A 21811-nucleotide genomic window follows, 5' to 3' on the forward strand; every position below is an offset into this window, starting at 1 on the left:
TCATAATCTAATTACCGCTTGATACCACCGCTTGGTTCATTGATTTATGGTACGCACGTTAATGGAAAACCCGCTTGGGGTCTTCAGGAGCACCGGGCGAGCGGCTTTCCCGGTTCACTGGAGCGTAGCTGGAGACTGGAGAGAGAGAGAGAAATTCATCATCCAACCGGAAATTCGACCATCACACGCATTGTCTCGCCAAACGGCCTGCTATCTCACCCTAACACATCCACCATCGTGGATGTGGCCACGCTGGCCACACCAGTGTCTTAATCTTCCATCGCAGCGCCCAAGCCGGCCCAAGGAAGTCTATTAGGATGTTGGTGGCCCGATTGTTCGCTTGATAACGGCATGGACAGAGAACTGTTCGGCTGACTCCTGTGGTGACCCCGACCGGAGCCATTCGGATTCCCGGTTTTCCCGTTTGTGCAGGGAATGATTTATTCCCGCGCTTCCCACCGCCTGTAGTCGTCGTGGCTCTGGTGGTTGGCCTGGAAATGAGATAAAATATGAGGTCATTAAGGGGCCGTCCAGTGTCCTGGAACCGAGGGGAAATTAAAGTTCCGCTTCGCCGGAAAACTCAAAACTCGCATCTCTCGCGCTCTCTCCCTCTCTCTCTCTCTGTGGTTCTAAGGATCTTTGGCTTTCCTTGGGTGACAATGCTAGAAGGAAGTCAAAAGAAATACGAGTCCCGTTTATGTGGCTATGGCCTGTAATCTCGGCTCGCGAGCAGTTCCTTGAGGACAATGGCAATGAGGAGTTGACAAATGAGTTTACAATCATTAAACGAAGCTCGTAATCAGATAACGAATTGGGGCTCGAAGGATGTAATCCATCTCTCCACCCTCTCAGGCAGGGAGGGAGGCCGCTAAGCTGTATCGCGATGTTAATCATTTAAGAATTAATATCCCCCTTCTACACCAAAGAGTCTTCGGTAAGGCACTGACGCTGCTGTGTTAAATATTAATAGGCTTCCCAGCGCGCACTCTGGACCGGATCAATTTCCAAAAAGCAGAGTTAAGCGCCTGGAAATCGCCTTAATTTGGTTTCTCCAACCGCCTGAACCTCGCCTCGAGAGTCGTCCTTCCGAGTCAAAACAGTAATCCTGCGACGGTGGCGAAGTGACACAAATCACGCCGCAGACCAACAGTCGTTGAAAGATTGAAGCGCCCAGTCATCAGCACATCAATAACGCAAACATAGGCGTTAAGAGCGCCGGCCGAGGGCACAGGCCGTCATCGTGTTTACACAGTAATTGACGCCTAAAGAACGCCACCATTAGCACCATGGCAACCGAACGGCGTGCCGACTAGGGCGCGCATCCGAACATAAGATAAAAAGGGGGGGGGGGGGGGGGGGGGCAAACAATCAATCGAACTGTCGCGAGCGCGACGCGCGACTGTCGTAAATGCAAATTGGAATCGAAACACAACTTGACGTTTCGGAAGTCGGCCAAACCGGGCGCGTTAGTGTTGGCGAAAAGGATTAGTGTTGGCGGGAGCCGGGCGAGAGTGAATGAAATTAAAAATGGAAATGCAAATCGTGGCTCCAGTTTATGGTGGTTCTCGGGCACGAGCGACTGGAGTGCAGAGAGTGAGCGTGAGCGAGACATTTGTAATTAATTGAATTGTTCAATTTTCACCTCTCACTTCGCAAAACGACGCGAACTCCGCCTCGCGCTTCGTCCGATTGTGGCGTGGTTTTTGGAAAAGTTTTAATGAAAAGCGACTTCCCGTCCCACGACGACGACGACGACGACGACGACGACGACGACGACGACGACGACGACGATGGGACAAACGTCGCGAGTCGCGGTTTCGAAGTTAGTTCCACGTGAAAGGCGCGTTTAATGAAGGAGAGAAGTCAAGCTTCCAAACGCACGAACGGTGGTTTGTTGCTGCTGATGATGCCGCTGCCTGCTAGTTTGAAAGTTAGTCATTGTGGTTGCTGTCGTGTGCTGCTGCGTTACTTGACGACGGCCATGTCCTGTTTTGCGCTACTGCGGCGCAGTGAACCGTGTGCTTCTTCGTGCTGGTGGTTTCGACAGAATGCTTGTGACAAAATTAAATCAAGAAATGGTTGGTCCTCGCGCCGGAACGAAACCACGCTTACGGCTCATTAGGCAAATATTTGCCAAATATTTGCCACTACCGCCGCCACCAGTAGCACCACTAATTACATTCCCGTGCCGTGCCAGTGCGGTATGCTGCGCGTGTGTCCTTTCGCTGGTGGTTGTGCAGGCATGGCCAGCTAGGATGGTTGATTGGACGCTTGGCTGGTGAATTGCTTTGCGGTTGCATCCACTCCACTGGTCGGTCGGTGGTGGTTTGCTGCGATTCCGTTCATATTTTTGCTCGGAACACCCCAAAAACCTCATCACATCTTCACTTCACATGCTCTATCTCTCTCTGTCTCCTTCCATCTCTCTCACTCTCTCGGCTGACTCGCTGCGCGTGGTTCGTGTTGGTTGGGAATTTTAACGAAATTCCGATTCAACAATAATGGCCAGTGAGTGAAATTGGGAGGAAATGCCCTAGCTGCTCTTGGTCCAATCGATGAAAGGAATGAATTAACAAACTTTCGTGACCGGGGGCCGTGGTGCGATGAAGCGGAAACGCTCGAAGAATGTGATAAATTGATATGATAAGCAGAAGGAGGAAGCACAAGTGAAGCGATCGCTAGTGAGTGGGCAGCGATAAAGTAGCATTGGTGAAGGTACAGAAATAGATAGCAGCAGCAGCAGAAGAAGAAGTAGAAGTAGAAGCTGAAGAAGAAAATGGGAAATTAAATAGGAAAAAAATGACTTCTCGCCGCCACGGTGGTACGTGAGCGGCACACGGCAATCAATGGGGCCCTGGTCTGCTGCTGGCGATGCGAGTACGCAGCGTGGTGTAAGCGTAAAATTAATGAACGATAATGAATGGAATTTTGATTAAAAATGCAAATTTGCACCCTCAAGGCACTACCGGTGCTTGGCTTCGCTGACAGCACCAGAAGCTGACTTCTGGGCCTTCTTCTATTGAGATGCCTGGGACACGAGTGGCGATCACAGCTCCTGGAATGCATTCGTAGAAGTGACGGAACACCTGGTGGTACCTGGAAGGGATGGATGGACCTTTTTCTCAACAGAAAACGTCAAATCAAACGTCTGCAAGCGAACGAAGCAGACAACCATTTCCCGGATATTTCCTGGCCGTCCTGGAGTCTAGTGGTGTCTAGAAATTATTAAGAAAGTGGTCAGTGACACCGGCAATTAAACTCCATTTTTGCTTTGACGGCCATCTCCAAAAGTTTGTCCCGGAACAGTCCATAACGACGACTGCCGTCTGGATCTTCTTCTGTTTCCGAGGAAATCGGAGGAAAAATCCCGGACCAAACATCCGAAAGCGACATCCCTGGGCGCTGGGAGAGAGAGAAAGAGAGAGAATTTTGGCACAAAATGGCGCATAATTAGCAGCAGGCCACTCAAACCGCCACCGGAGCAGAGAAGCCGGAAAATCCCGCTGAAGATGCCCCCCCCCTCTGCTTTGCGCTGGAAGAGGTGCTTCAGTGCTGTGGGGAAACGGAATGGAAACGAACTTTCAATAACTTTCGCCCGAGTTCGAGGGCCGAGCAACGCGCCGGCCGAAGGTGTTGGCAAAGTATTTTAATTAAGTTCATTTTTGAATAAATTAACCAACGGATACCGACGGACGGACGGGTGAGGACGGATCATTTCACCGTCACCGATCGATGGTAACTCAAGTTTCCCGTTTCCCCCTTATTCGGGCAGGCCAAGAAGCAGCAGAAGAAGCGAATCCGGATGTTAATGAAGTAATTTCTCATCCGATCCAACCTGAAACGTTAACTGACTTCTGGTGGTGGAAAGGTGTTTCACCGCTGGACGCACATTTCATTGATCAACTTCCTCACTTTTGACGGTTCACCTCAAGACCACCCTAAACGTGCAGAAGTTGAAGTCCTGTAAGAGACGTAAGCGGATCTTTACCCGTGCGAATCAAATTACTCGTTCGACGGTCCGAGTAGTCATAGCATTTCAGATCGAAGCATGCTAGTTTCCACCGGTGAATCGTCCTGACCGTGCCCGTGTGTCCTTTGTTCAATTCTTCCGTTACACACTACTACACTCCCCGGGGCGTTCTAGTGAGCATAACGATTTGATTGGCAATCAACGGCCGACAGAATGGCGGGAAAAGGCGATGAATAAAAAAAAAAAATATTGGAAAGAAACTAATTGATCTGCTTGTCGGCAGTCTCCAGTAGACGGTAGCTCTTGCACTCTCGCCGACACCTGCAGTACTCTGCACCTCATTAGCAAGTCCATTGCGCACTGGCGTCATCTTCCTGCGGCGTCAAGATGAAAGGCCTTCCCGTGCTTCCTGTCCAATTTATGAAGCAATAGATAAAAAAAACTCTCCACCAGCATGGCCATTGTTCGTTATGTTTGCTGTGGGGCTGAATGTGAAGCCCGACAAAGTGACAGCAAAGTGAAGAAAGGCGATACCGACCTCCCTTCGGACTAACGACTGACCCTCTTCTCCCTCCCGTTTTCCCTTTTCCTTCCAGTGCTGAACGAATCGCTGAAGCTAGCGGACGTGGTCTGTGCGCCTCTGTTTCCGCCACGCCACGGTTACCTCGAGTGTAGCCGGCCGATCGACGAGATAGCGGATGGGCCGAGCCGCGGTAGCCTGAAGATCACCAACCGACCGGGCAGCCAGTGCATCCTGAAGTGTCCCACCGGCTATCGGCTCGAGGGCAAGTTCTCGAAAATCTGCGGCACCACGGGTGAATGGATTGGCGACGAGAACGGCACCTGCATCCGTAAGTAGTGCTCCTTTTTTTATAGTACTTTCTTTCGTTTCCATTTTTATGATGGCCAACAAACCGCAATGCCAATGATGAATGTGCTGCTGGAGACAGAGAGTGAGAGAGAGAAAAAATAAATTGTTTTGTGGCTTGCCTGTGGGACAATGCATCACCGATGACATGATAATTATGCGACACCATGGCACACACACACACATACCGGGATGATTGAGTAAAAAAACACGCAAAATTCTGCGCAACCGAATCGAAGGGAAGTGATTTTTGGAGCTTCGCCGCTTCGAATTCTCCGGAAGGGTGTTGACCGTATGATTGAATTTGTGACGCTCCGCTAGGGTGCAGCAAGTTGCTTGTGCCCGTGGTGATTCCACGGGACGGATTGCTGGAAATGCTGGAGTGCCAGCACCGTGAATAGTGAATCTATATGGATTCCGATACGAACGGTGTGGCGTGGCGTGGCGTCGACACGGGCACGTCAAACGAAATTACATGAAATACCACCATTCCGATCTGCCTGGAACCTGGAGTGAAGAATCTGGTGTTCCTCGTGTTCTGGGTGGTATTTTTTGCTTTTTAGACAGAAGTGACAGAATGTGTAGAGCAGATTGCATTCCACGATGAGCATCATTCCAGTATCGGCGAATGCCACGCACTATCTGAGGGACGCTTGTATTTCGGGGAACATTGCACTTCAACTCAACTTTTGCGAAGCCGATTGCCGAATGGCACAAGAACGTTGGTGTATTCTAGCGTAATGTGTGGGTTTTGGTTTCGATTTGAAAATATGGAATCATGATGTTCGCTGAAATCGGAGAATAGGCACGTGTTACGCATATGGGCGTCTATTAGGTCAAAGAAATGCCATGCTGATTCGTGCGAAACCACGTGTCTGGCGTTCGGAACCTGTGGCCTCAATATTTTCAAAAACTTTTACTTCGCGCCTTTGCTGTGCGCCCGTTATTAGTTCTGAGAATGGAGATGCTTCACTTTGCTGATGGAATTTGAAGGGATTGGCAACAACGCCAAAATAACATTTCTCAGGACAACAGCAGAAGGCGAAGATGGACGATCACAAATTGTCCTTTTTGATCCAAATTTCTAGTGCTTAATTCGTAAAAACGGATTCAAGCTCAAGTAACTGCTGATAACTAAAATGTATTTAAATTCAAAATGAATTCCGGTACGGATCTTTTATCTCAACATAAAATAGGCAAGAAAACAGTTTAAATATGCGCTATTGCACCAGAAACGAATAATACAATTTGTCGATAATTCGCTTGGGGATATTAAACACTACAAAATATTTTGTTGTAATAAAATATAGAGCGTTCTAAAAAGGAATACGGAGCGCTTAGCGCCGTTTCCATAAACTCCTTTTGGCGAGACGTTACGCGTACTTTCTCTAGCCTTCACTATTCGCGTAACGTTTCACTAATGCTTCTGTATATTTTTTACTGTTTCCGTAGCGCTAATCGCCTCAGGCTTGTCATTAATGATAGTGTTCATGTAAAATCGGTAAAAGCACATTAAATAATTGCATGTAAAATAGGCGAAAACAAATGAGATATGAATCAAAAGATCAAATGGACTGCACATAAGCTGTTAGAAATTTAAATCAGTTGTCCACACATTCCGGAAACCCTTGCCTAGTCAATGCCAAACACTGCACTGCAATCACATACGATAAATGGCTTTTTACTAAGATCTGATGAATATTTTTTCACTTTTTTAAAGCGTGCTCTCGATTAATGTCAGAAAGCAGCAAAGTTGCCAAGGAACAGCCCTTGCTAGACTTTGATAAATGTTTGAAATGTTTGCCTTCAAAGATTTGCAAAGAGTAAAACAATTACTCCCTTCGCAAGATAAAACTTTTACATTTAAAAACGAAACATCTGCGTTGGGTTGCGCTGCATGCATGTTGCTGACACTATTTCTCAATTTCTTTACGTTACGCAACTACCATGTACCTTATCAGCGAGCACTTTTATCAATGCCAGCACCTTGTCTGGGGGCTTATGGGTCTAACTAAACTCTACACTTACTGTAAAAGATGATTCAGTTTAGAGTGACGTTTGTGTTATCACATGGTGATGATGAAGGTCAGCTAACTTTGATTTATGACCATTTCCAGAAGTTATACATGAGTTTATTGAAGTTCTGCATCACAGAATGAGCTCACGAGTATAGACCATATTCAACATTTTGTATTTTCTGTAATTTTAACCAAGCGATTTTTTTACAGAATTAGTTAGAATTCCAATCAACTTTTATTTGAAACAGTACTAGACTCGCCTTTAACAGTACTAGAAAAGTAGCAATACTAGAAAAAATGTTCATCCATATTGTCGCCGCGTGTCCGAGGCCAGAGATCCGGCGAAGGTGGGACCTCTTCGCTTGGTCCGAACACGGGGCAGCAAGAAGAAGGAGGGGTTATTCCGCCCGAATAATTGGCTGAAGCTTTCGGGCTCTCTGTTACCTTCCCGCTAGTTGCTCCTCAATATTAGGGAGCCTATGCTGCAGAAGGGGAGAGTCGATCGCGACGGCCTTTCGGATGGAGGGCGGAATTCCCTCGGAGCATCGATCGAAGAACAGCGCAGAGAAACGAGGCCTTGAATAAAAGACGTGCTTCTTCGTGTTATCAATCAATACTGGTTTATTACTAACGATTTTCGCTCTTATATACTAACATTTTCTTGTAAAATGCTTATTGCTACAATTTTGACGGCAGCACGTAAGCCGCCAAAAAGAAACAAATCGCAAACGCATTGGGAACGCTGTGCTTGTCGTAGAACGCCGGCTCAGCTGATCGGCTGCCAAACGGGAGTCGCTGGCCGGCCCGTTGTTCATCGTCGCACAGCGCGCCCCTTCGGCGCTCGTCGCGCCCCGCCGTCCTCCATTGATCGGCATGCAGTGTCAGCAGAATGACGATATCGTGCATTGTGGTCGCGGATTGGGTTGGTGACCGCCTGGCATCGTCGCGTCTCGCTGCTCGGGTTTCCAGGGCTGGCTCGATGACGCAACACATATGGTAATTTAAACGTATTTGCAGCTTTAATCGCTGAAACACACACATTAAAAATACCATTATCACTGGAAATGCACACCCATTTATGTTCGAAACAATCAACGCTGTACGGATTATTCTTCGGCTTGCATTGTATGACTTTTCCAGAGCATTTTGCAATCAATGTAAAACCATCATTTTACTGCGTAAATCGTCCGTTTTGAGAACTGGGCCATGACAAGAAAGGCTTTATTTTAACGATTAAAACGAACATGATGATTATTGCAGCTTTGCATACATGAGAATACATTCAACGTTCGGTATAAATTCGTGGAAAGCATACAGAACAATACAAAACTCATTATGTTGACTTGTTGGCCATCAAACGCTGGGTATCTCTTAATACCACCCAATGCCGATAAGTAGTATCGATCAGCACTGCCTGGCAATTGGTTTCGCATTTCTCTTTTTTTTCTTTTGCTGTTTGAATCCTTTGCGGCTTACAATGTCGTGCGTCCTCTTCTCCTGCTCATGTTCATGTAGGGTATCCGCAACCGAAGCTAATTTGTCCGACGAGCGTTAACGTGGAGCTGCATCCGAGTGACACGGAAAACACGACGGTCCGCCTGCGGCACCCGGAAACCGACGTCAGCTGGGAACGGGATGTGGTCGTTGAGCCGGCCTGGGCTAAAAAGGATGCATTTCAGTTACCGCTCGGTTCCCAGAACGTGTCATACTCGGCCCGGCATCCGGTTTCGAAGCTGCACACCGACTGTACCTTCACCATTAACGTGCTGCGTGAGTGTCCCAACCTCGCTATGAGTCCTCATCATCATAACTGGACCTCGCTTTTTGTTTCCTTTATGTTTTTTGGTTTCATTCTGCCAGCCGGATCACCACCACGCGTTGACTTCTGTCCGGATACGCAGGTCTACACGATCGAGGGACGGCACCAGAGTGTTAAGGCGACCTGGGAGGAGCCCGTCTTCTCCGATAATGTCGGTGTCGTGACGATCACCAAGTCAAATGTAAGCACGATCGTGCATTTTGGAAATTGGAATGTAATTAATCTTTATTTTCGTCGATTTTTCCCTTGTTTCTTCCGTCATAACAGAGCCCCGGGACGGACTTTGGTGCCGGGAGTCATCTGATCACGTACGAGGCACACGATGATGCGGAGTGGAAGAGCCGGTGCGTGTTCAAGATCGTGGTGAACGTTAATCCGCAGCAGCAACAGACCGGTGGACAGTCGACGCACCTACAGCTACCGATACTCTACAATCGGTTCTACTTCTAAGCCGTGCGGTAAGTATGTGTATGTAAGTGTGTGTGTGTGTGTGTGTATGTGCGTGTGTCCAGCATTGATGTACAGAAGTGGAATCCACCCCAGGAGCGGTGGAAGATACAATAACATTTTCTGAAAAGAACCGAATCCGAGAGCACACGGAGCCTTTGGAGTTGTTTTGAACTCGATCAATGGCTCGATATATCATGGAAAGGGGAGGGAAGAAACAGGAGGACGTCTCAACGTCCCAGCTGAGTGCCCAGGCATATCGCAAAAACAAAGTATATCAAAACCGAAAAGACAAAGAACCAGGCCCACCAGGCGCTTGCAGAAGGGCATTTGTAGTGCCCCAATTATCGTAAGGTTTTTGCGGGGAAAAAAACAGTTTCCTGGCGATGAGGTGGTTCTACTATATACACACATCACATATTTTGCCCCCCAAAAAAAAAAATCGTAGACGATGTTCTTGTAAATAGCATAAAACCTCATCATCTCACTCATCACCCAGAGCCACGCAGATTTGGACCGCTTGAAAACCGCTGGCAGAAGGCGGAAAAGGAGCAAAAAAACAATAAGAGACGATCGATCGATCGTGGCTTCGTGAGGAAAAGTGTAGCAGTGCAATGCAGCAGAGCATGCTTTTGGTAAGGATATGTATCAAAAATGGGAACTTCCGCGAAGGAGAGACACTAAACAGAAGACGGACGGACGGATGAAGTGCTCTGCTGCTGCAGCTCTAAGGTCAGTACGCACGCTCGTAGGGCCAGATTGTGCGCTAGATTGTAGTTGTGCGTAGCGAGTATTGAGGGAGAGCTAGTGATAAAAGAAAGCAAGACAGATGGATAGTTCCCTGTAAAACAGTTTATCACCAGCCCCGTGCTGGCGGATGAACCAGGATCCCTCTAGCCACCTCTAGTGTAGAGCGCCGAGCCTCTCTGGATTTGGGACAGAATGTGGCCAGAAAAATGCTTCAGTCCCCCCCCCCCCCCCCTTCCACCTTCCCCGGTGGCATTTTATTGTGAAAACCTGACCGCCCTCTCTGACCGAACCCCGGTCTGCCCTGCTTTTACCCGATTGTCCTTGTCTGTCTGTAGGATATTGACCGACGGAGGCGGCTGCTGATTTATTGACGATTTATTGAGCCCCGTTTTCCCTGATAGCTGTAAAAAATACGAGAGTAAAAGCAAAACTGGATTCGAAATCGAAGCAAATACTAATAATAAATGCCATTTCGGAGAAAAGAATAATCACAGAATCGATCGAGAGAGGTGTGTTTGTAATTTCTTAGATAGCCATCCGAACCGTCATGTTCATGGAACTGACCATAGCATTGCAGTGAAGTGGACCACAAAGGTAGTCGACGAGGTGTTCGTTCGAACGGAGAAAGAATCTCCGAGGCCATGTTCCGATGTTAAGATGCGACAAACAGTAAATTGCAAGATCGGCTTTATTTAGAACCTGTTATTTACATTGCTCCATTCATTCGGCTGCATGTGGTTTATGAAAGACCATTATTGAATTATTCTTGCAGCAGTATAATACAGTAACAGCTCATTATCGGTGATGGGTTTTCGTTCAAAACATATTCCTTCATTCCCGGAGGCCATTCGTGTTTCTGGATTTGATTTGAGGAACCTACTAAAGGTTGTGTTTCGAAGGATCTTTCGGTTATGGAAACACATCGCCTTTCAGAGGAATTTTTCCGTTTTATGAATCAAAATTCATCGTTTGGCACACTTTCGATTCGTGGAAAATCATTTCTTGCAGCTCGGTCAACAGCGCGATGTGTTTGGTCCTTCGAAGGAAACGAAGATGTACCAGAAATTCATCTAAAATCAGCTATGTTTAACTCGTACTCTTCTCGATTTTTCAGCGGAAAGAAAAGCCAATGGAGTATCTTGGAATAAAGGTAGACTTTGTGTGCCGTGGCTCTTGCGCTTAATTCGTAATTTCTTTCAAAAGTAAGTAAATAAAATTTTGACATCTTGCGGAACGAAGATGTGCTTACAGACGAATAATTTTATTCCAAGAATAAAACAATACTCTGTTTTGAGTGGAGTTTAATAGAAATTTCCAAATTGGGCTTTCGTTCTGCATAACAAGCCTCAGAGTTTGACGTCCTAAGTGATACCATTGACAAAGTATTAAAGGGAGGCATAACTTCGCCCAAAAAGTGACTAATTCTTTAAGATTTTTTAGACGAAACCAATCAACATGGTTTGTGTTTTTTTCCTCAATGTCATATAAAGCGACAGAATATTTTGTGGTAATTGTTTTCAATTCCGATCGTTTGCTGTAGTTGGCAGCAGCAGCTGCTGTTGATCTGCAGTGGTATATCTACACGACAAGATATGGTATGCCACTATAACTTCCCTCTAGGAAATGAAGCTACCGGCTAAGCAAAACACAAAGCTCTTAACTTGAACATAAACAACATCAACTGGCGACCAAAGAAAAAAATGCAAGTACAGTACAAATCTAACGGAAAGCAAAAGTGCTTCAAATCACTTACCAGAGGCCAACAAACGAACAACGGCACGAGGGGCGTAAGGCTTTCTTCGGACTTTTAGTAAACACAACATCGAGGTACGGTGTCTAAAGATTAAAGTTATTTCATTGTTTTGTCTTGATGTTTGAATTTTCGTAGGCACACACACACACACGCAACTCAACAGACCCAAACACCTTTCGTTCGATCTTTTCCAGTCCATTCGATCTGTCATATAACTTTCGTTATACTCATTCGCTAAAGATTTCTGTTGAGTTGCGTACTAATGGCGCGGGAAGTAGAGCTGTTCGCTGTTAGAAAGCGATTATAATCAATCCAAGCTACTGTAGTTAGCGAGGCCAATCCAGTCGGTAAAAGCAGTATTGTGTTTGTGTTAAGAGCTTAATCTATCGATTATGATGTTCCCTGAGTGGTGGAGTGTCGGTCGGTCGGTCGGTCCGCCGACAGACCAAAGAATCCGTGAAGGTCCGCGGCTCAAGTCCACGAGTTGAATGACGAAATGGTTCGCATTATCGACGCCGCAGCTCTAGGCTGCTGCTGCACTTTTCTCGTTTTCCAAGGTCGCCTCTTCATGAGTCCTTGTCGACTCAGCAGCGCCACTAACGGGCACTTCAGCATTCGCTCGGCTACGCTTTCTCATCCATCGACGCGGTTGATGGTGCTGCTGTTGCTGTTGCTGTTGGTGTTGGTGATGATGGATCGATTGATGCGTTCGCTGTTGCTGATAGTGTGTTGCAACCGCTGTAGGGTACGCAGTCCGATGGTGATAAGATGTAGTAGTCCCACCAACACCTGCGGCAGTAGCAGCAGCAGGAGCGGAGGAACCACTTCCACTTCCACTGGCAGAGCTAGATACTCGATCCCAGGAGGAGTAGTAACGCAAAAGATTATCTGTAATGAAGTGAGGAAATGGGAAGAGAAAGAGAGAAAGAAAAATGAGAGCCAACGTGCTTAAGGAGCTAATTCTTGTGGAAGATAATTGATCCAGAGCGTGCGATAGCGATACGGACCGGATCTCGACAGTGGTTCGAGTGAAACTGGTTCAATGTCAAGGATCGAAAGATGAGCCCTTCACTTACTGTAACGCTGATGCTGCTGCTGTATCAGGGCCGGGTTCGGATCGGGCGATTCCTGCAGTTGCTGCAAATGCTGGGCTAGCATGCGCTGCTGGTGTCTCAATCTGGCCAGCTTCTGCTTGATGCGAATGTTCTTCACAACGCAGCCTTGCGGTACGTGTATCTAGTTTGAGAAAATGGCGAACCAGCAACAGTTGCAGTTAATGAAGTAGAGCGATCCAAGATAAATAGTTCGGAAAAGGTAATTGAAGGCACAAACCGTAACAAAACGAAGGGCGAAGAAGTGATCGAAGAAGGATGATTACCAAGCAATGATGGGCGCGCGCTGTTATCGGAGGCGGCATTCAAGCATTATGGCGGGCTTTTTTGCACCTACCTTTGGGTCGACGTCGTCAATCCGGAGTACTTACTTATCCAATGTCCTGCTCGTTTAGCTCGTTCTTTTAACCCTCGAAACATCGAATTGGTCTGACCAGTTTTTTTTTTCATTTTAATTTGTTAATTACCCATACTTATATTATTTGTAGAGGCTTGGCCTTTCAGATAGCTTCCTAAAATTATATTGGCTTCCGGTCGATCACACTATCCTTTAAGAAAAAATCCTTGGAAAACGGAAAAAAGGACATTTTGAAAAATGTCCCTCGAACCAACGAATAGACCCACATATATTTGTATGGGAAAACATGTGATTTACACCATTTACGTGGTATTTTTTTCGCCTTTTTTACTGAAAATATATGCGTTTGTGATAAGATGACGTGTGCTTAGCATATGTGTAAGTATAAATTAACACGCACACAAGGTCTACACTAAGATATTATAGTACTAGGAGCCTCTTGTGTTTGTGAAATGTTTGGAAAACCAAAAAAAAGACGCCAGATGCGCTTTTGTAAATACGTTATCTGAAACACCTAACGCTTTACTCAACGCTGAAAAAAGTATGAATAATATTCATAGTATCAAGCATTTTAAAGTTGGTTCAGCAAATGTAGAATTCTTCGGAAAACAAATCAATCTTCAGGCAAATATTTTGGCTACACAAAACAGCGGCACCGATACACTTACTAGCTAACGAGACTGTCGCCTATTTTTACACAGACTATCACCTCAATTGTGTCGTAAATGTAGTTTTTCCTTCTCTTCGTTCACATCGTCACCCTGTCACCAACATTAAACAGTTGCATATACTTGCTTTTCTCGAGTTGAAAATCAAAGAAAATGTTTTTATCGGCTTTTGTTCATAATAAAACCCATTGAAATCCGATTTTATATGCTTCTAAATCTAAAACTAAATTTATACGTACAAAATTAAGATAAAAAAGAACGAAACAAGAAAGTGTTTTTTTACAATTCGAAAATTTTCAGGCCATATTTTAGACACTTCATGTAGTTGAGGATATGCTAAAGACATACGAAAACGAGAGAAACTAATTATGTGTGACCTGCAGGTAGAAAAAACGCTTAGAACACACCACGAATACGCCAATAAAAATACATGTAAATGCATAGGGGTCTGTCCAGACCTATCCATTTGTACAAGGGTTAAAATATCGGCCATCGAAAGTCTCATCGAAAAGTGACAACACTCCACCCCTTTCCGAAAATCGAATCGAATTCATATCAAGTTGCCCTCAATGGAGTGTTCGTCGAAGGCCTCGACGCTACTGCAATTAACGTGACACAGTGGCGTGGCACAATTAGCGACGGAAGCGTAGCAACCCGAGCCAACCCCGGAAGTGATCGAAAGTCGCTGACCCCTGAAACCATGCCCCATGCCCGCCTCCTTTCCCTAGCCCTAACTGGGCTCCAAAAAAGGGACAAAAGGGCAGTCAAGCGTGGTATCGAATAAAGCAAAGAACCGAAAACCCAATCCTCGACGGAAATGCGAACCTTCGAACCGGAACGAACCCCATACCGGAAGGGTGGAAGGATCACTCCAAAAAGAGAGAGAGAGTGCTACAACAACAGAGAAATAGAGAGAGCGAAGCGTATTGGTTCTAACTCCATCTAACGGTTGGCTAGGCTGGCTGATAATGTTGCAAACGCGTGAACGGCAAACCATGTTGGCCATTGCACCGGGCCACGCGGTGATTGTGGTTGCCTCGTCCACTACACTGCACCGTGCACCGTGCGTTCCCGTTGTTTATGCCATTCGTTCTGCATAAACCGCAAACACTGTTTACAGTGGACCTCTCCTGGCGGGGACAAGCACGATTGCAACGCCAAACCACACAAAACCCCGAGAGCTGCAATGCTGCACCACCATCATCGGCCAGCGGTTGTTGGTGGTCAGACCCCAGTATCGATGACATTTTGTGACTCAATGTTGAAGTCCCCTCGATGCACGCATTTGACCACCCCCTCTGGTGGCGAATGCAACCGCTCTTGCGCTAATCAAAGTTATATTTCATCGAATTCACAGAACCGGGCGTGTTTCGCTACCGAGCGCAGCGGCTATAGCGACCACCACAATTATGTGGACTCTACCGGGGTCGGGCACACCGCTCCTCCAGCTCCAGGTCAGGTGGAAATGGCCGGTCCCGGGATACCTAAAAGTCATTGACCACCGGTACCGCTACCACTTTATTGTCATGCAGCGGAAGTTGCACCAAAAAGGCTCGGCGAAGCTAAAATGCGAAATCGATCGATGGGATTCCGGTTGTTCGGTCCGTGGCACCGACCACCTGCAGCCTGGTTAGCCATGCATCGGGGCCACTACTCGGCACTCGGTTCCACTCGGTTCTCCGGATGACGGAACCGTAATTACAGTTGGGCGAGAAAGTTTCATTTAATGCTGATGGATCCGCTCGCTTTTTTGGGATGTGCGTTCCAGGAAGCTAGAAGGCGACGTCGGTAGGGCACTCCGTGAGGTTGAGGTAAGAACGAAATTAACACCTCATCGTAGGAGTCGAGGTATGCCGGGCTGGCGACAATGAACGTGAAGGTTAAGGAATGTAACGGAAACTCCTTTGGTAACTCCGGTGGTCCATTCAGTCGTGGGTAGGGTGTGGTGTGGGTGCGAAGTTAATTAAATGTCAAATCGGTGGTTCCGGATTGCATGTAATGATCGATCAGAGGGGGTTCTTGGTGGTGTAATCCAATTTGCGGCACATCTCGTTCGAGGAGAATTTGCTGGGGAATGGGCATCCACACTGATGAAGTAGTGATGGAATGTTAATGAAGAAATAAGAAGCCTTTGGTACTGCCATGGTGACCATGAGGTTTGAATTGAGAAATTAGTTTACTGCAAAAAAAACTTGCTAACAATTTATTGTAACTTAGAGTAGCATCAGCATGTTGGAAATAAAGGCATAGTCATTAATTGAACGATTACTATAAAGTTTTCGAATTTCATGTGCGTCACAAATGACGATTCAAGAAGTTATAGATTTGTTGAAATCTCCGTGAATTCATGATCTCATCAATCAAATTTGACTATCAAGAAAAATCATCAACCAACTTTGGTGAACCAACTCTCCTAGAATGGCTTGAATGGAAGATAAATCTCAAAACGATTGGAGGCACAAGAACAGGAAACAAGAGGACTCGTGGCATTAACTTGAGGCACAAAACTCGAGTAATGCGATGTTAAAGGCGCGCCTGAAAGTCGTCTTCGTGTTACAATTCTTTGAAGCTTTGTTTTCGAAAACAAAATCTATGGCTTCGCATCTCAATCTGAACCTATGAGGCGCTCTTTCCGCACTAACGAGACCATGTTGAGTCTCTTCTGTGAACCGTCTTTCCGAAATCCGCAGTTAAAAGGATTTTGTTATCTAATGATATACAGGGGACTCCGCGATACATACGAGTGTTACTGCTATAAAAGATTTTGTTGGGACCAGTATCGTTCCTCACGAAAGACTCAGATCAGAATGCTATCCTCAAGGAAAATTACGATCGACTGCTGGCAACGTAGGGTAGTCCTAATGTATCAACTGTCTAAATCTATTAGACAAACTACCCTAAATCCTATATCAATTGGTAGGAATTGCTCAAGCAATGAAAAAAGCTCAAGTCAACGGCTTTTTACGCTGAAGAAGCACACCTGATGATACATTACAATTAATATTATTTTGGAATAAGTTTCCTTGTTCTGACCACCTCTGATCGTTTACAAAACAATGATGATCGTTATCAATCTAATACAACAAAACTGAGTAAGTATATTCGTTTTCACATGTTATCAACCAATGATTTTGTAGTTCTTAATGATAATGTTTGCGGAAAATTATGGAAAACAGCATTACATAATAATGCATTTACTTCACACCAACATGAGTCAACAGGTTTCTATGAAAAAAAAAAACGTAATATACACATCAAATGACGCATTGCGGTTTCGGTAATTACACACATTTGAGTACCTTTTACAGCAGCAACACGATTAAGCGAAATAGTGCAACATTGCGGTTACGAGATTTCAATCCATCATTCCATGAAAATTTCATGAAAAGAACATGTCCTGCGCTGGTATTTGCAATGGATGCAATAATGTCCCTTTATAGAAAATGGCATTTTTTATTGGTCCACTGCGTGCATAGCTGACCATTTGCATTCAAAACAGCTCCTTTTTTCCGTGTACCTTCCAACAATTCCTGACTGCCCCCCCAATCAACGTTCACAAACAGTTCTCCTATTGCTATGCTCGGCTCGGTGAATGGTGTCATACTTGCGCTGATAAATTGTTTATCGTTTGATGGCCTTTTGTTTTTGCCACCATGGACTTTGTCTTCCGCTTTGGCGCATAGCCAAAGACCCCTTTGCAATCATCCTTTTGCGGCCATTGCGTCGAATGCGGATGCACAACTTCCACAGCACAGCAAAACTTTCTTTCTCAAGTTCATCACCCAGCTAGCCAACCAGCCGTAATCGTTTGCTCATTTTACAATCCCGTACCCGCCGCGCCTTTGGTTGCCCTTTAGCTTTGGTGGCCCCTGGTGAACGTGACTTCACGTTTTGTAATTCCATCCGGGGTGGTGAGCGTGCGATTGGGAATGCAATGTGCGTGATAGAGAATGCCGATGATGCAATTCCTGCCACTCCAGTAGGGGACGGGATGGTGTATAAGATGAGGAATTATGAATGCAGCACACCCCTACTCAGCACGGTGGTCCTGATTCCCTCAGGCGGAATACTCCCGATAGTGCAGCGCAAACATTATAATAACCATGCGACCCAAGCGGAGAAAATTTGCGATAAACATAAGTAACGGCAACAACCCGGTAGTAGTGTGGCGATCGTTACTGGGGTCTAGAGACACGCCTTCAACTATGCCGTGGTATAGGTCCCTCCTCGTCATCATGTCGGTTGTGAAAATTGTGGAGATCGGAATGGCGTGATGGTGAAAGTTGGAGGAAAACTTTCCACTTTCGCGCAAGATTGGAAAACGAACACAAAACGAGGAGAAACTTTTCCGCACCATTCAGCACACAATCAACACACATACACACATACACACAAACACTCACCAGGAGGAGCACAGCGTCCTATCTTAAGGCTCTTACGGGCAACCAAGAAGCGGTCTCTCCAGTCGCTTTGCTCCAATGTTGCTCAACCGGAGGAAAGCAACAAGACACACAGACCACCGTATTCCTCCTCATTTGCTCGTTAACAGCTTCGAGCCCTTGCTTCCGCTCAAGCCCCTCTCGAGCATTCGATCGTTGATAACCCCTTCCCCAAACGTTGGTGGAGGTTCGCGATTTTCCGGGGGAGTTTTGCAGCAGATTGTAATGTCCTTGCACCAAAACGCGCGTCACCCCGTGATGACGCGGGTGACTGGTACCGTTAGCAACTTTCTCTCCCTGCCCTCCCCAAAAAAAAAAGCCACAGCGTGCAACAAATGCTTTCCACACGGTCTCGTAGCGCACGATAAGCAGCTCGCGTCCCGCGTCCGGTTGGCAGACCGACCGTTTCTTATCGGAAACTTCAACCCCTTTTTGGCTTCTTCTCAGGCGAAATGTTTTCCACATTGTTTTCCATGCAAGCACGGGCCAATGCCCGTGCCCGAGACAGGATGAACCGACCGAAGTCCGACACAATCGACGGTTTTGGCAAGGTGAGCCGGAGTCGCGGGGAGTCGCGAAGAGACGCCGAGTTGGGGCTTTTGGCTGGGTTTTGCCTTTCTAAAGCGAGAAACTCGATGGAAGAATTTTTAATTAACCAACCAAAGATACGTCCCGGCGTCCGGGCCAACGTCGTACGATGGCTTTCGTTTGAATTTATCATGAGCCAAACTTGGGGTCTTAGCCAACCAACCAGCCAGCCAGCCAGCAAATGAGCGATCCTAAGAAGATTACCGCTTGTTGATGGAAAAAGGCTAAATCAAATGTTCTGTAATCCTCCTTCGGGTACCTTCTGCGGCCGGCCGGAGTTGAGCTCGAGAATCTAATTACAAGCAGCGTCCCGCGTGCCGAAACCGGTGAGCGATGATGCGATGGGCAGAGGCGATGCCGGTGTCCCGGTTTCCCGAGTACCGAGTCGCCAAGGAAGGATGCGGCCAGACAAATTTGCTTGTTTACAGGTGGCATTTAATGAATTATCTATTGACGAGCGCCATTGCCATCGCTGGGCGCGTGGTGGGTCCGCGGGTCATGAGCTCGATTGCTTTTGCATAAATAATTTTGTTTTAAATGATTTCGTTACGAATTATGCTCTGAGGAACAATTCTGTTCAAGCAGTGGAACGCTCTGGAAGTGATCACCGCGTGTCTGGTGATGGTACGTACGTTGGATGTGCATAGGAGGTAGAGTGATTTAGTCGAAACTATCTTCGGGCTAGTGGTGAGGTGGATGGAGCAACAATGTTTCAGTTTTTAAAGCTAACTTATGCTCAACAACAGCTACGGTATGGGAATCAAATTGAATTGTGGTTTCGAGCATAAAGTTTCAGGTGAATTAAAGTTGCAATAGTACCACTAATTGTAATGTAATTATAATCATTGGAAATACTTATAATGAAGGTTTGATGTGGGTAACGTAAGAATAAAGAAAAAATCACTTACAATTAACGAGAACTATATTCTGATTTAAGCTCTTTTCATTCAAAACTGATTTTCAATTGAGGGTATCTTGAAGGGGTTCCTCGGTTTGAAGTTATTTTTGTTCTATGACTGAAAGTGAAGACTAATTGAGCAAATCATGTGAAGATTCAAAAATTCATCTCGCTACATTGTGAATTGTTCGCATTGAATTGTACGGACCTTTTAAAACCGACCAAACCAACCGATTGCCCCCTCATTAAAAATTTATATTAAGTTTGTCCTTTCACCCAGGACCGTTTACGGTCGATTGGTCGATTCGTCCATATGTTTTGAATGCATGTATGTTTCACGAATGAATAAAACGACTGGGAAGAAATCGATGGACAAAGTAAGGCATACCCATATTTTCAATGATTTATGCATTAATGGAGGCACCACATTAGTTTCGTTTTATATCTTTATCGAATTGAATGATTTACTTTTGCAAATGTTGAAACACATTTGATTTATTTATGTTAGGTTAATCATTTATCGGTAGATTTAATATTTTTTAAACTTAGTTCAAGTCATGAACATCTTTTGTCCAACAATTTGTCTAGTGAAGCCAATATTGATAACCATGTCGCCTAAATATTGATAATTGAACTTTGCAAGTTCTAACCAATCAGAATAATACTTTTCGTTCCAACGTTTTTACTACCAAGCTCATGCAATAATGTACCAATTTTAGTCATTAGTCGTGTAATTTAATGCATGTACGCTAAAGCGGCCTAGATATTTTTTTTATAAAAAATATCTTCAAGAATAAATATTGTATAAAATACAAAGGGATTAGCTAACAAATCTATTCTCACTACATCCATTCTACGGGTTAGGCTACCATTACATCCCATCCAAACAAAAGCCATGTAAACATCACGAGAGGTTGCCTATGTGTAATATGAGCTAGAATGGTTGCAACTATTAAAACGATGCTCTCGCATCGTGTAGCTCGAACAATTGCTTACCAAGCTCGGCTGACACAGCCACGCCGTTATACTTCACAGTGAAATGGATACTGTTGGTATTAATTGCTCAGTCCGATGTATGATGTGACGCGGAAAAACATACAAATGGTCGATTGAAATAATGCATATCATCACAATGGGTTGCACGAGAGTAAAAACCGAATTGTTTTTTTTATCTTTTGTACAAAATAAGAGAAAAACAACGTTCCGAACACAATATGAATCACAACGACCCGCAAAGTGAAACAAATGAAATACTGATGGCACGCAATATCACACAGCACCAAACAGAAAGGCGAGGTACAAACCTGGAGAAGAACCGGATCGAATCGAATTGAACTTCCAGCGCAATCAGCACATACACGATTCGAACACCGGAAATAGCGGGATAACACCAGAAGCGAAATCGACGGCACCGGGAGCATGGTACCAGGGGGGGTATCTCCACAAAGCAAATAGTGACAACAATAGCAAAAAAACGACAGAGAGAGAGGGAGAGTGAGAGGGAGCAAGCACAGAACACACAAAAAGGACACACAAGTAGTACAGTTGTCCAAACACTACACAACGACACAACAACACAACAACACGACAGAACAGAACAGAACAGAACCGATTCTCGTTTGACGAAGGAAAGGGAAATGGAAATATGAGCAGCGAAACGAGTGAAGAGGAGATTGACATTTTTGTGTTTTCGATGAAAAAGCTGGACAAAATTGAATCCCAAACACACACACTCGCACACACTACGTGGAAGGATAGTAGAAAGAGTCAAAACTCATCCAAACGATAAACAAACGATAACACAGCATGCACACACGCACACACACAAACAGAGGGATAACAAAATGGCGAACCGGTGGTATGCTTTGTGGATGCCGGCGAGCGGAAGTGGTGACGACATCGGGGGCATCAATGAAGGACACTAGATGATTTCTGAAGCTCGTGACCGCCTCATGCCGTGCGGATACAATCGGACCACCACCACCACCACCACCCATATGCTGCCGTTCTGCAATCATCCAATTGTGATGATGTTGTGCGTGCTGACGTTGCTGCTGCTGTTGCTGCTGCCGTTGATAATGGACGAGCTGCTGCTGCTGCTGCTGCTGCTGATTGTGCTGCTG

General features: G+C 45.7%; 2 protein-coding genes across 2 annotated transcripts in view; one reads left to right on the forward strand and one right to left on the reverse strand.

Moving 5' to 3' along the window:
* LOC125954680 (uncharacterized) overlaps positions 1 to 9640 on the forward strand; it is a 104236-nt gene extending 94596 nt beyond the window's left edge. Inside the window, exons 10-13 of the mRNA XM_049685165.1 lie at positions 4567 to 4821; positions 8372 to 8626; positions 8717 to 8856; positions 8943 to 9640. Coding sequence (XP_049541122.1) covers positions 4567 to 4821; positions 8372 to 8626; positions 8717 to 8856; positions 8943 to 9125 — 833 coding nt within the window. The 3' untranslated portion in view covers positions 9126 to 9640. The remainder of the gene's footprint in view (positions 1 to 4566; positions 4822 to 8371; positions 8627 to 8716; positions 8857 to 8942) is intronic.
* A 162-nt stretch (positions 9641 to 9802) lies between these two features.
* The window catches only part of LOC125955512 (fibrillin-1), a 66729-nt gene continuing 54720 nt past the window's right edge, over positions 9803 to 21811 (reverse strand). The window contains 3 exon segments of the mRNA XM_049686646.1: positions 9803 to 9926; positions 12375 to 12513; positions 12702 to 12861. Coding sequence (XP_049542603.1) covers positions 9803 to 9926; positions 12375 to 12513; positions 12702 to 12861 — 423 coding nt within the window.

Source organism: Anopheles darlingi, chromosome 3 (assembly GCF_943734745.1).
Source record: "Anopheles darlingi chromosome 3, idAnoDarlMG_H_01, whole genome shotgun sequence".
In the NCBI taxonomy this organism is placed as follows: Eukaryota; Metazoa; Arthropoda; class Insecta; order Diptera; family Culicidae; genus Anopheles; species Anopheles darlingi.